The sequence below is a fragment of the Chionomys nivalis genome, chromosome 14 (genome assembly GCF_950005125.1).
Source record: "Chionomys nivalis chromosome 14, mChiNiv1.1, whole genome shotgun sequence".
Classification (NCBI taxonomy): Eukaryota; Metazoa; Chordata; class Mammalia; order Rodentia; family Cricetidae; genus Chionomys; species Chionomys nivalis.
The window spans coordinates 37,474,107-37,486,468 of NC_080099.1; the positions used below are offsets into that span (position 1 = coordinate 37,474,107).

The 12,362-nt window shown below is 40.1% G+C and overlaps 1 protein-coding gene across 3 annotated transcripts in view; it reads right to left on the reverse strand.

Annotated features, from left to right (window-relative positions):
* The window catches only part of Kcnn2 (potassium calcium-activated channel subfamily N member 2), a 358,512-nt gene that overhangs the window by 24,122 nt on the left and 322,028 nt on the right, over positions 1 to 12,362 (reverse strand). For all 3 annotated transcript variants that reach the window (XM_057788671.1, XM_057788672.1, XM_057788670.1), the window contains one exon: positions 4,424 to 4,565. In XM_057788671.1, the coding sequence (XP_057644654.1) occupies positions 4,424 to 4,565 (142 nt within the window). The remainder of the gene's footprint in view (positions 1 to 4,423; positions 4,566 to 12,362) is intronic.

Sequence of the window (12,362 nt, forward strand, 5' to 3'; positions counted from 1 at the left end):
CAGCAAACTTGATGTTCATGGAATTACTATCTAGTGTTCTTATGAGATTGCTATCCAGTGTTCTTATGGAAATACTATCTAGTGTTCTCATAGAAATAAAACTATCTAGTGTTCTACAGAGGCTTTTTTTCTGGACTGACATTTTTTTCTTTCTTTCCAATTAAAGTTTAAAAATATTACTTAGTGTGGTTGTTTCAAACTGTCATGAACTGGGAATTTTTTATGCAGAATTGTTGGTGACAGAAGAAACCTAAGTCACTTGAGACTTCACTCTAGTTGTTTCTATCAAATCTACGGTTCTATAGATCTTTATTAAAGAACTTCTTACAACTCACACCTTTGAATGGATAGATATTACTCTATATTAAAGACAATTATGCCTCAAAATTCATTTATCCATTGTCTAAAGGGCTAAGTGACCAAGAAGAATCATACTAAAGAGGAATGGAAGCAAAAGTTATATATGAATGACCTTTCTAGTAAGTGAAAAGGTACCCTTGTCAACATGGTTCCTCTTGAAACAATCATATATTCACAAATAAAGGAACATGCATAGCTTTCAAGGTGTGTTACATTCACGTGTGCAGATAGAAAGTGGGAGAAAGGGTAAGTGCTAAGGAAAATGATCAATTCTACTGTAAAATTGGAGATAAAAACAAGCTGGTGCCGACAAAAAAGGCACAAAAACATGACAATGTATTTGTCTATCACCTTCAGTGAAAAGTAGGGAACTCGTTAGAATCCAGTCTGCCATCTATAAGTACATCCCAAACAGGAAATCCTTCGTTTCTTTGAGTTTCCTCAAACAGAGCAAGAGTAAGAAATTATTCTTCTAAAGGGGAGAATCTGTAATTACAACCTTAATGCTTTTATGTTAAAGAAAAAGTAGTGTGACCTCTGTTAAACTATTCTGTGATTTTATGTTTTAAAGATAATATCCATGGGGGGCTGAGAGGAGGAGAGAGGGAAGAAAAGAAGGAGGGAGAGAAGGATGGAGAGAGAGAGAGAGAGAGAAGAGAGAGAGAGAGAGAGAGAGAGAGAGAGAGAGAGAGAGAGAGAGAGAATATTAATGAATTATAATGGAAATCAGACTGTAGGCCTCCAGAATATCAGGCAAGTATGCTTTGACTGAGATAGATTTCCCAAACCCAATGTTTAATTTTTTCCTGAAACCTAGCAGTGTCCAAGCTCTCCCTATTTTAAGAATTCCATAAACACCTGTATCTAATATTGTAAACACAACTGGATATTATAGGTAAAGCTCTATCAACAATTCAATAAACAATTCAAATAGGACAAGCTAGTTTTTGATAATGCTCCTTCATTTTCTATTATAAATGTTATAGAAAATAATCTCTTCTCACGATTTAATAATATATTTCTGCCCAGAGTAGTATAGGTATAAACTTAGTCTAATGTCCTCTTCTCTAAAAATATATGACCCATGGCACAAATTCAGCTTTTTAAAAACTTCTAAATTATATCCTAATTTTGAGTTTTGACTAATGTATGCCCTGAGGATGATAGCATTCTATAAATGATCAGTGTCGATCAGCCTTGGAAAGAAAACAAGCAGGGCTTTGGGAAGTCTTTGTAAGTGTTAGTGTGTAGACCAATTCTACTTTTAAATGAAAAAAAGCTACATAAAGGTGTAAATTCTATCAAAATGTCATGACACAAGGATAGGGAAACCGAGTGATAGAGGTGAACAAAAGGCACAGTACTCCAGAGGTAATATTCAAGAAGATGCACTGATGACCCTGTGCTCTCTTCAGAGTATTGTAAATTGTATTTCTTATTCACTATTTATTAAAGGCTAAAGCTGAGAAGGGGAGACAGGCAGACAGGAGACACCCATGGGAAATCCATCAATGCATAGGCTAATGAACACTGAAATATAAAGTCATTTCAGGCTAAGTCTCTGAGTATTTATAGTACTTCCCCTAATGAAAAGAAAGCAAAGGCAACAAAATCTGTCAAACATACTTCATCTTCAAGAAACTAACCTTATGAATCTATAATCTTATTCAGATGTTCCCCACATTACATCTTGTTTGCTTCCAAATATTGCTCTATATCTCTAAGGCGTTTGTACAGGGTATACTCAACTCCTTAGACGCTAACCCCCAAAGACTGTCCAGTAGCCTGACAACACTATGGAAATTTGCCTGGCCTCAAGAGAGAGCCACTGTACTCTTCCAAAGCACTTTTAAGAAGGCTACTCCAAGATTTGAGAATTTCTCTGTATATGCATGTTAACACTCTTTGATTGGATCAATTAAACAATTTGTTCTTATAGGGGAGAGACAACGGAGCCTGAGTTTAGGAACTGACTGTTGTGCTGTGAACTGGCAGAGGAAGAATGAAGCCATGTACATTTCATTACACAGAACCTTCTTTCGTTTGTATAGATTAAATGAGGCTTAGCACTTCTTTTCCAAAACTAAGATCAATAGTGAAACCTAATCAAGGAAACAGAGGAAGGAGGTAAACAGAAGTTTCTGGGCCACCAGACAAGATTTTGAAGGGGCAGTTCTGGAGGCATTAGGGACAGAGCAATACTAAAAGAAGGTAGATGTATCTCAAGGTTTCTGTGCCCCAGAAAGGTTAAAGTCAAATTGGTGTCCGCTCCAAAGTTATATGAGCCCCAAAAGTCACGCCTCACTTAATAATAAAATGGGTACCTCTTGCCACAAAAGAAACACCAAACAAGTTATTTTTGAGAAGCATGGAGGATAGACTGTAGTTATCAGTTCTGTCTATATAAATAGTGTCATTCATGTCCCTTGTGGGCTTGTTATGGGGCCTTGCAAAAATATACCTCTCTATATTTTATTTACCAAAGTTTTATGCTATACAATAAAATGTTATTATTTGCGGGAAAATGGGAGATATTCTAAAATCAAACATTTAATGAGCTATACCAAGTATAATGAGAAAAATCTGAAGTTCACTACACTCATAAAACTTTTCATTTCACAAGGAAATGATACTAAATCATGTTGCTAAATTACAATTTTCATAATTTGGGCTTAATGGTCATCCTGATAGTGCTGTTGCCTTTAAAACTGGCATGGGCAAGTTTCCTATCTCTGTTCAGTTCTACCAAGGGGGCTCAGGCTCTCAATTAAAATCCCTGCAACAATCTTCCTCAGCAGATGCTTCAGGTGGCTCCATTCTGAGTGGACAGTACTCAAGGGACCTTAACGAAGCCACCCAGTATTGTCTCATGCTACGCGGTGCACAGACAGTATAGGGATGGTGAGGGGTGTTCCCCACTTTAGGTTTCACATCTGAGTTCTTGTGCCCCATGACCTCTCTGCTACCTTACTGGTTTCAAATGCTCACCACACAATTTGCCACAAGGGATGTTCCACTGCTAAGGCAAATTGGCATACAACTGCAGTTCCTCACTTAAGGTCTTACCCCATACACTGAGTGTAGGACTTTCCTTGCCACAATCTATGTACAACAGACCCAAGGGCAGAGCACAGTGACCACAGTATGGTCACTCTTACTTCACCTTAAACTTTAATCAAATCTGGTAGGAACTCAAGGCTGCGCAGCAGTTCTCTTAAGATCTGCCTACCTCTCCTGCCCCCATGAGTACTTTTATTTAAAGCTTACTTAGCCTTCCTGCTGGTCTCTGCCAGTCCTTTGGCTGGAAAAGCCCTCTAGCCTTTGCTACCTTTCTCAAAGATGGAAGAGCCTTCCCAGTTCTCATATAACGAGTGGTGCAAAGCAGTTCAGGCTACACCACAGTAAAGGAGGGGCAAATAACATGCCTGGGTTTGTAGGGCCTCTTAGGAAAAGACCCAAATCTTAACCATTACATCAAACCTTCCTGCAGTGTCCTGAAATTCCTGGTTTCCTGTCCCCAACTCATGAACGTCCATGTTCCTCTTGTCTACTCACTTTGCTTAAACAAACTAAACTCTCTTAACTTGTGGCTTTCAAACAGAATGTGCCCCATTCCTGGCCATTTACCCAGAAGTCTTACTTCATCTTAAGTCAATTCTCCATAGGTTATTTCTCTGATGAGGCCCTAGTTCTATTTCCCAGTTTCCTAAACAACTTGAGATTTACTTCTTTCTATATGAACTTGAGTGTAATCATTTGTCAATTATTTTCAAAATGTGGTGTTTCTACTGGAGACCTCCAGGAAGCAGGGCAGGGAGAGCGTGTGCCTGGTTTGGCTGCGTTCTCTGCACATTTCCCAGACCCATGCTTCTCTCCCAACCAACATTCAATAACAGAATAAATACTATTATATATTGCAATAGAGGTCTTTAGGGTCCCAAGTTATTTCAAAATTGTTTTTACGAGCAAACAAGTAACTCACAATCATTCATACATATGGATTGGGTGGTTTGGGTTTCTTCTAAAGAATAAATAAGAGAGATGGAAGGGGAGGGACACTTACCATGATTCCAGTAAGCAAGCAGACTCCTTTCCCACAGTATGTGTTAGGTACCATGTCACCATAACCAATGGAGAGAAAAGTTATTGATATCAACCACATTGCTCCAAGGAAGTTGCTAGTAACATCCTGTTGATCATGGTACCTGAAAGATAGCAAACAAAGCCAGAGTTTTATAATGACTCTAGTATAGTGGCTAAGGATAATTCAATTAATTTGATGATTTCACTATATTTTCAATAAAGGATTACAAACGTAAATAAAGTCAAGAAGTTGCCTCAACTTATGAAAAAGACCCCAAAAGAATAACTTACAGTATAAAAACCTATATTATCGCTGCTACAAGAGGCCATACATTTATCTTTGTAGATAGTCTCAGGCCTTTGTGATTCCCAGCTGATGTGCCCAATCTTTGTGACGACATGCCCTGTCCTAATCTCATACTACATGGGTAGTAGAAGTGTCACACTGTGTCCTGTCCTGGGACTATGTCTACTACCATTGTTGTCCTCCTTGTCCCCTTCAATACAGTTAGACTGAAGCAAGTACACACTGCTCAGCACATGTACATATGATAATTAGGCCATGTTGATCATCAGCCTTGGAAGACGATGCTGTGATTGACATCTCTGTAGCCAAGGCTGAGTGGCCCTCTCAGGTCTCTATAGCACTCAAGCCTGAACTCTGGTCACCAGCACAGTTAAGGTTCCTTGCTTTGTACCCACCTCCCACTTACAACCACCTGTCCTTCTTTCTCTTGGACACTAGTTGCAAATCCTTCACTCTCCTCATTTCTTGCTGTGTTTGCTTCTAAATAAAGAGAAGCCAAAGTCCTGCTTCCTGCTACTTGTACTAAACTAAGAAGCTATGGGCTGATGTCATCACAACCCCAGCATATGGAGGAGTGAGGTCAACTACTGTATTGACTTACAGAAAGATAAGATAGATACCTTGACTGTATCATGCCCAAGGAGTGGCCACTTTGTCTAACTATAGATGCTAATCCCCAGGATGTCCCAGGAGGCTATCCTTATTATAAAGAGAGTCCAGGAGGCATACCTAACATCCCATGGAGACCAATGGGTTCACTTCCACTGATTATCTTTGTAGCATAGTGTATCAGAATGCGGCTAGTGCTGGGCTTACCAGTAACATGAGCTAGGCAGTTTCCACAGACTTCTCTGTTTCAAAACATAATTAAATCAGCTTTGGTTTATACCCACATCAGGGTATGTTAGTGCATATTCTTTGCCATGATTCCTTGGGGTCACGTATTACTCTACCACTGATGTGGGCTTCACAGGAGAGATGAGGGGGAAAAGCTCATTTCCCATTCAAATTTTATTTGTGAAAGGAAACTTCTTGACAAAGCTTGATTTACTTAAGAGTACATGTCTCTAATCTCCTGAGGAAGGCCTTGTATAAATACATGTGTTTATTTTGTTCTCAGTAGCATCTCAGCGACCTCCCTATTTAATATGTAATATTTCACAACCTAGACAATCACGCGCTGAAATCATTACACTTGCATCCTTATATTGACGGTTGTGTCCTAGACAGCTTCATTTTCTAGTCTCAGACACATGCTGGGTGAAATCTTCATTTTGAATGGCTTGCATGTCGTTTTTTTCCTTTGGAAGAACAACTAACTACAAATAAGAGCTTCAGAATTGCTACTACCCTGGGGTCCCTGGGAATGTCTTTCTTACTGCCTATGGGGAAAACTCAACCTCGTTCTCCTTTTAGTGCTTTTTATTTGGTTCTTAAGGTGCCGAGTGGTACATGGCCACCAAGGGGAACCTGAAGCATTCATTGAAAACGTTCAGCTCACTCTTCTTCGGTTTGTTATCTTTGATTATAAAGCATGTTAAATGTACAACAAATCTCCCCTTTCTTCATCCCTGGGCCAGACGTTCTGATTGATGCCACTGCGTTGTTAGTGGATAACACTGTGTTATGCTCCTTATACTGTGTTAGAGACCATAAACCTATAGCGAAAAACCTAACTGGAAACAAGTAGGCTTCTAGACGTTGGGGATTTTTAGCTTGGGATTCCATAAATTATCCTTTTGATTATGAAATGAAGCTGTCTGAAAACAGCTCAGAATGGAAAAAAATTCTCATATTAATGTTTATGTGACATTTAGACAGGCTCAGTTGTGAATAGTCAAAGTGAGGTAATTAAGGACCAAATTAGACACGATTAGAATAATCACCTGAATTTTTTCCTAGCAACTCAAACCCAAATATTATATTAGACTCATCAGCACGGTGATACTACCGCTCAGAACGTCCCTAGGTTTTGGAGTGATGCCAAAGTCATACCACTGTGAATGATTAATGCACATAGTTTAAGACTAAAGAGGTATGCACACTTTTCTTATGTAGTTTGTTTCACAGACCAGTCAGATAATGCCAGTCTTTTTCACAAGAAAAACTGTCTGAGAAAGCAAGAGGAAACTGCTCAAGTGGTAGATGCAACCTCTGATCAATGGGAGTGCTAATTTAATAAAAGATACACTAAATCATAGTAGTGCTGGCAGAAGAAATGCCTCATGATGTGGAGCTTCTAGAATAAGGACGTCAGGGGTTCCAGCAAAAGACACTTACAGCGCTTTCTAGGCTCCCAGCTCTCTCAGCTTTGTAAACTTATATAGCTTTCCTGTCTTAAAAGAGCTTCCGCTTTTTAGTTCCTGGGCCTTATTCATCTCTTCATTCATTGCCGACTGTTTAACAGACATGACAGCTTGATGTTGAACTGAGGATTTGTTCAAGCTCACAGGGGTTACCTTCACTAAGGGAAAGGCTCGCCCTGCCCAGCACTCCCACTGCCCCTCGGTACTGCATGGTAAAAGCTAGCACATTGCTTTCTCTTTTACAGGTTTCCTTCTCCACCCTCCCCCCCCCCCCCCCCCCGCACAAGTCAGTATGGTTCTCTCGGTTTGTCCTGGTTTTTCTCAGCACCCTGCATATACCTCCAACAGCATTCAGTAAATGCTCACACGTGTCACAAGACATGTACTATCTAATGTGCTCAATTACCTTGCCTTTAGAATCAAAATAATACTGGGCCTTATTTGATTCTGCACTGCTGCCTGGTTCTGGGAAAAGTACATAGGGGGATTGGTGTTCATTCACTGATGTAGCAATGTTGAATTCATTCTCAGTCTGAGTTTCCCTGGGCCATGTGGTAGGTGCTCAAAGTTGCAGACAGACGACAAACAGAGAAATGATTCTTGCCTATCTGTCAGCATGAGTTGTACTTTTCATGTTATATCCCACGGTTAATGCACAACTTATTTTGATAACAACAAAAATCATTTCATCGTGGATGTTAACAGCTGACAAGTTTTCATGAATGCTTCTCTAGTAAGCATTTTATTAATATTGGAAATGACAAAACTATTTCAATTCCGCCCTCAAATTTCAGACGTGGTTATATAACGGAAAGCATCGCAGAGATTAAATGCATGTGATCAATATACCATCATTCCTCTCCTAAAATCACTTCTTTCCTGAAATAACACTGTAACTATGGCAACATAATAAAAGGATGTAAACTTAGAGCAACCAAGGGAAAGTAAAGGAGGCACCAGAGAGGATGAAGAAACTTTTATTTTATGAATGAAAATACATCCTGCTTTCAATCACAATGGAGCAATAGGTTATTACATTTACTGTATTTTAAGTTTTAAAAATCTGATAAAATTTGAAATAATGGGTAACAAGATATTGTCTACCCATCTTGAATAGACAAAGATTCTGGGATGATGGTGAACAACTGAAGAAACCACAGATTTGTCCCAGCTTAATGTCCAAAGAGAATCTACAGAATAAAGTGCAGGGAGAGAGAATAGGCAGAGCTCCAAGTTCTCCCTGAATTGAAGGGCACAGTTGGACTCTAAAGAAGCTAAGGTATTAAGGGGCTAAAAACCAAAGAAGGGAGATTCAAAAGCCCTGTAGAGCGTCTCCTTGATTCTCCCAGAAAGTGGTATAGTTCCTTCTAGTAAAACGACTTGATTGATGCCTTGTATGAAGAAGTAGAAGCCTTGCATGGAAAGTGATAGAGAGCTATCAGTCAAAGACAGACTGCAGGAAATGACAGGATATTAATTAATTTAGGCACAATAGACTTAAGCTTATGGACACGCTACATTCCTCAAAAGAAGCATCACAGTAACCAGCCAAAGAATAACCCAATTAAAAAAACACAAGAAGAAATAGAATACCCATTCCAAAAAGGATAGAAACAGAGGGAGGGGGGATAAGCAAGAGATGAGATAAATCAAGCGCGCAGAGCTCTAGAGCACACTTGCCCGAGCATATCCTCAATCACATTAAATATAAAGGGCCCAGTTATCTCCCGTTACACAGATATCAACAACACAGCCAACGGGTAAGTTACAGAACTGATAAAGGAAGGACTGATAAGGGGTGATGGATCTGTAGGTACCCTCTCTCCTTGGTCCTTGCAAACTACTCATTTTAAGAATGAGTAACAAAGCTCATTCTTCAGGTACAGATTGGAGACTCTGGGACTCAGGGTCCAGAGAGGAACAGAAATGTTTAAAGATGGGGAAGATTGGGACTTCAGGTTTTAAATGAAGCAGTAGTTTCCATTACTACTTCCCTTCACTCCCTATCCCTGATTGGAGTATGAGAACTTGTTAATAGAAAGCAAGGGACTTTTTAAAATTGAAAAAGGAAGTCCGGTTTTATCCCATGCTTTTTCAGAACATAATGGACAATGAGGACTACTGAGAACTCAAGAACAATGGCAATGGGTTTTTTTTTTTTTTTTTTTTTTGGTTTTTCGAGACAGGGTTTCTCTGTGGTTTTGGAGCCTGTCCTGGAACTAGCTCTTGTAGACCAGGCTGGTCTCGAACTCACAGAGATCCGCCTGCCTCTGCCTCCCGAGTGCTGGGATTAAAGGCGTGCGCCACCACCGCCCGGCGGCAATGGGTTTTTGATCCTACTGCACGTACTGGCTTTGTGGGAGCCTAGGCAGTTTGGATGCTCACCTTACTAGACCTGGATGGAGGTGGATGGTCCTTGGACTTCCCACAGGGCAGGGAACCCGGATTACTCTTAGGGATGATGAGGGAGGGGGACTTGATGGGGGAGGGGGAGGGAAATGGGAGGTGGTGGCGGGGAGAAGGCAGAAATCTTTAATAAATAAATAAACAATAAAAAAAATAAAATTGAAAAAGGGACCAAAGAAAAGATAATATAACCACACTAAGAAATTGAGGGCTCCTGATAAAATACCAGCTTTCACCCTTTGCCAAGTCTTTTTTTTTTTTTCCTGTCCTGGAACCAGCTCTTGTAGACCAGGCTGGCCTCGAACTCACAGAGATCCGCCTGCCTCTGCCTCCCGGGTGCTGGGATTAAAGGCGTGCGCCACCACCGCCTGGCAAAATACCAGCTTTCATCCTTTGCCATGTCTTACAAGACAAATATGTGCTTCCAACTGGCTTCCAAATCCCCCTCTCAAATATAAATGAATAACAGTGGGCACACATTTTATGCTTCCTGAAGAAGTGGTGCAGATAAAATAGAGGGGTAAAAAAAAGAAGAAAAAAACAGAGGGAGACAGCAGAAGGAAGCTGAGATGGTGAAGACAGGGGTGGGTGCCTTAGCTCCATCAGCTCGGATGACTCCAAGGGAACACTGCAGTGATGCAATTCAGATTCCAACAATCACAGCCATACCGTAATTCCCATGCAAACTGAGACAGATCATCTAGAAAATAGAACACAACGAGGGAAAGAGGAGAAGAAACAAACTAAAAACCAAAAGCAAGCTCAGGAGTGGAGATTTAGCATTTAGCAACTGTCTTTCCATAAAAACAGAGACTAGAAGGGATGAAATAAGAATGTCCTATTATTTATTCAACACGAAAACGGGAACTCAGGCATTTTTCTAAAGAAAACATTGTAAGAGAATCTGTGATAATAATAATAATGACGACGATGATGATGATATATGCAAGTCACAGGTAAAAGAGAAGATATGATCCAAACTAAAGCCTGAAAATTGTTGCTTCTAACATGATTTAACGATTACATATGTGTTGGAGAGGGCAATCTATTTCTTCTGGTTTTGCAGTGGGGGAGATGAGGGCATCCAGGAGGATGAGGAACTGAGCAGGTGTCTCTCGGGCTCACTCCGCTTGGCTTGCTCACTGAGCAGACAGAACCTATATATGGTTCTCTGTGTGGTGCTTACCTGAAATGGAGGCAACTCCCTCAGAGGATGAGGTATGTCTGACTCCATAAGATTCCATAGTGAGGCATGAGACTACCAGGCAGCCCTTGCACTAATGGCTAACTGGTGGCAAACCTGTACGTCAGTGAGTCCGAAAGTCCGTGTTTCCAGTTGCAAATTCAGAGACGTGAGAGGAATTTACATGAGGCTTCCGAACAGCAACTATGTGCATGTAATTTCCATTTACAGTCAAATCGAATCAAATGTGTGACTCAACTAATCCAGAGGTACAAGAATGGAAAGCAACCCAAGCTAGGTAGATATCTATTCACGGAGGAGAACCAAGAGCCAATGGTTCAGACAGGAGAGTGAGTAGGAATCATTTACTTTGCTCTGTCAGAGATATTCATCAGCTGATGCATTACAGTCACCTGGGAACCATTAAGAAAATACTGTCCACTGCCCCTCTACTAATTAAACCCAACTCTCTAGAGGTGGCGATATGACATAGGGATGGCTTTCTTTCAAGCTTCCCACATGACTTTTGTGTGTTATAAAGTAGCAAAGGTATTCTTTTTCTTTTCTCCTTTTCCTTTCTTTTCCTTCCTTCTTGGCTCCCATTTCTCTCTCTCTTTTTCTTCACAGTGGGAGTTCCATTCAATTAGATGTTAAATATCAATTAGATGTTAAATATTCAATTAGATGTTAAATATCTCCATGTAAGAAGACACTTTTCACTTTTCTTTTCTTTCTTTCTTTCTTTCTTTCTTTCTTTCTTTCTTTCTTTCTTTTTCTTTCTTTTTTTGTTTGTTTCTCAAGACAGAGTTTATCTGTGTAACTGCTGTGGCTGTCTTGGAACTCACTTTGTAGAACAGACTGGCCTCAAACTCATGGAGATCTACCTGCCTCTGCCTTCCAAGAGTTAGGATTAAAGGCATGCACCATCACTGCCCAATATAAAGCACAGAGAACACACAGATGAATCAGAAACTGTGTTCACAATACATGATTGTGGATAATAAGGGAATAGGAACTCCAATAAACGTGAACACCTGTGCAAAGACATACTTGGGGACAATATATAGAAGAGATGGAAAGTAACAACAGGGATGTGTGACACTTTAACACAGATGTCTAGAATCATTTTAAATCAGGATTAAAACATAAAATTTAGCCAATGCCTGCGGGTGCTGAAGTATAAATGCTATAATGGTATTGAACAGGGACTCTAGGAACAGTTCTCAGAAAGTCACTTCTGAGCAGAGACTGAACTGCTCTAGTCCACGACTTTCTCAGGTCCTTCCTTCCTTCTCCTTTCTGAGCATCACTGTGTCCAAAACATGAGGTCTTAGGACCCCGAGGATCCCAGAGAACATAAAGTAACAAAGCGGCAGATAGAGACAGCACAAGGCTCCTTCTAAAGCCCAGCTTAACTTTAGGCCTAGACCAGCACAAGATTCCTGAAATTATGTAATTTTTTTTTACTGTTCTAAAGTGAATTTTTATTTTTATTACCTCAATTTTATTTTGTTTCTCTCTCTCTCTCTCTCTCTCTCTCTCTCTCTCTCTCTCTCTCTCTCTTTCTCTGGTTCTATAAAATCTATGATTTCTCTCAGCCTTAGTTTACATGAGTTTCATTCATACTTTGGATATAGAAGTTTTGCTTTTGGATAGACGCCATCAGTGGATATGTTCTGAGCAGAGAAGCTGAGCCGTGCTTAAAATAAAGCTCAGC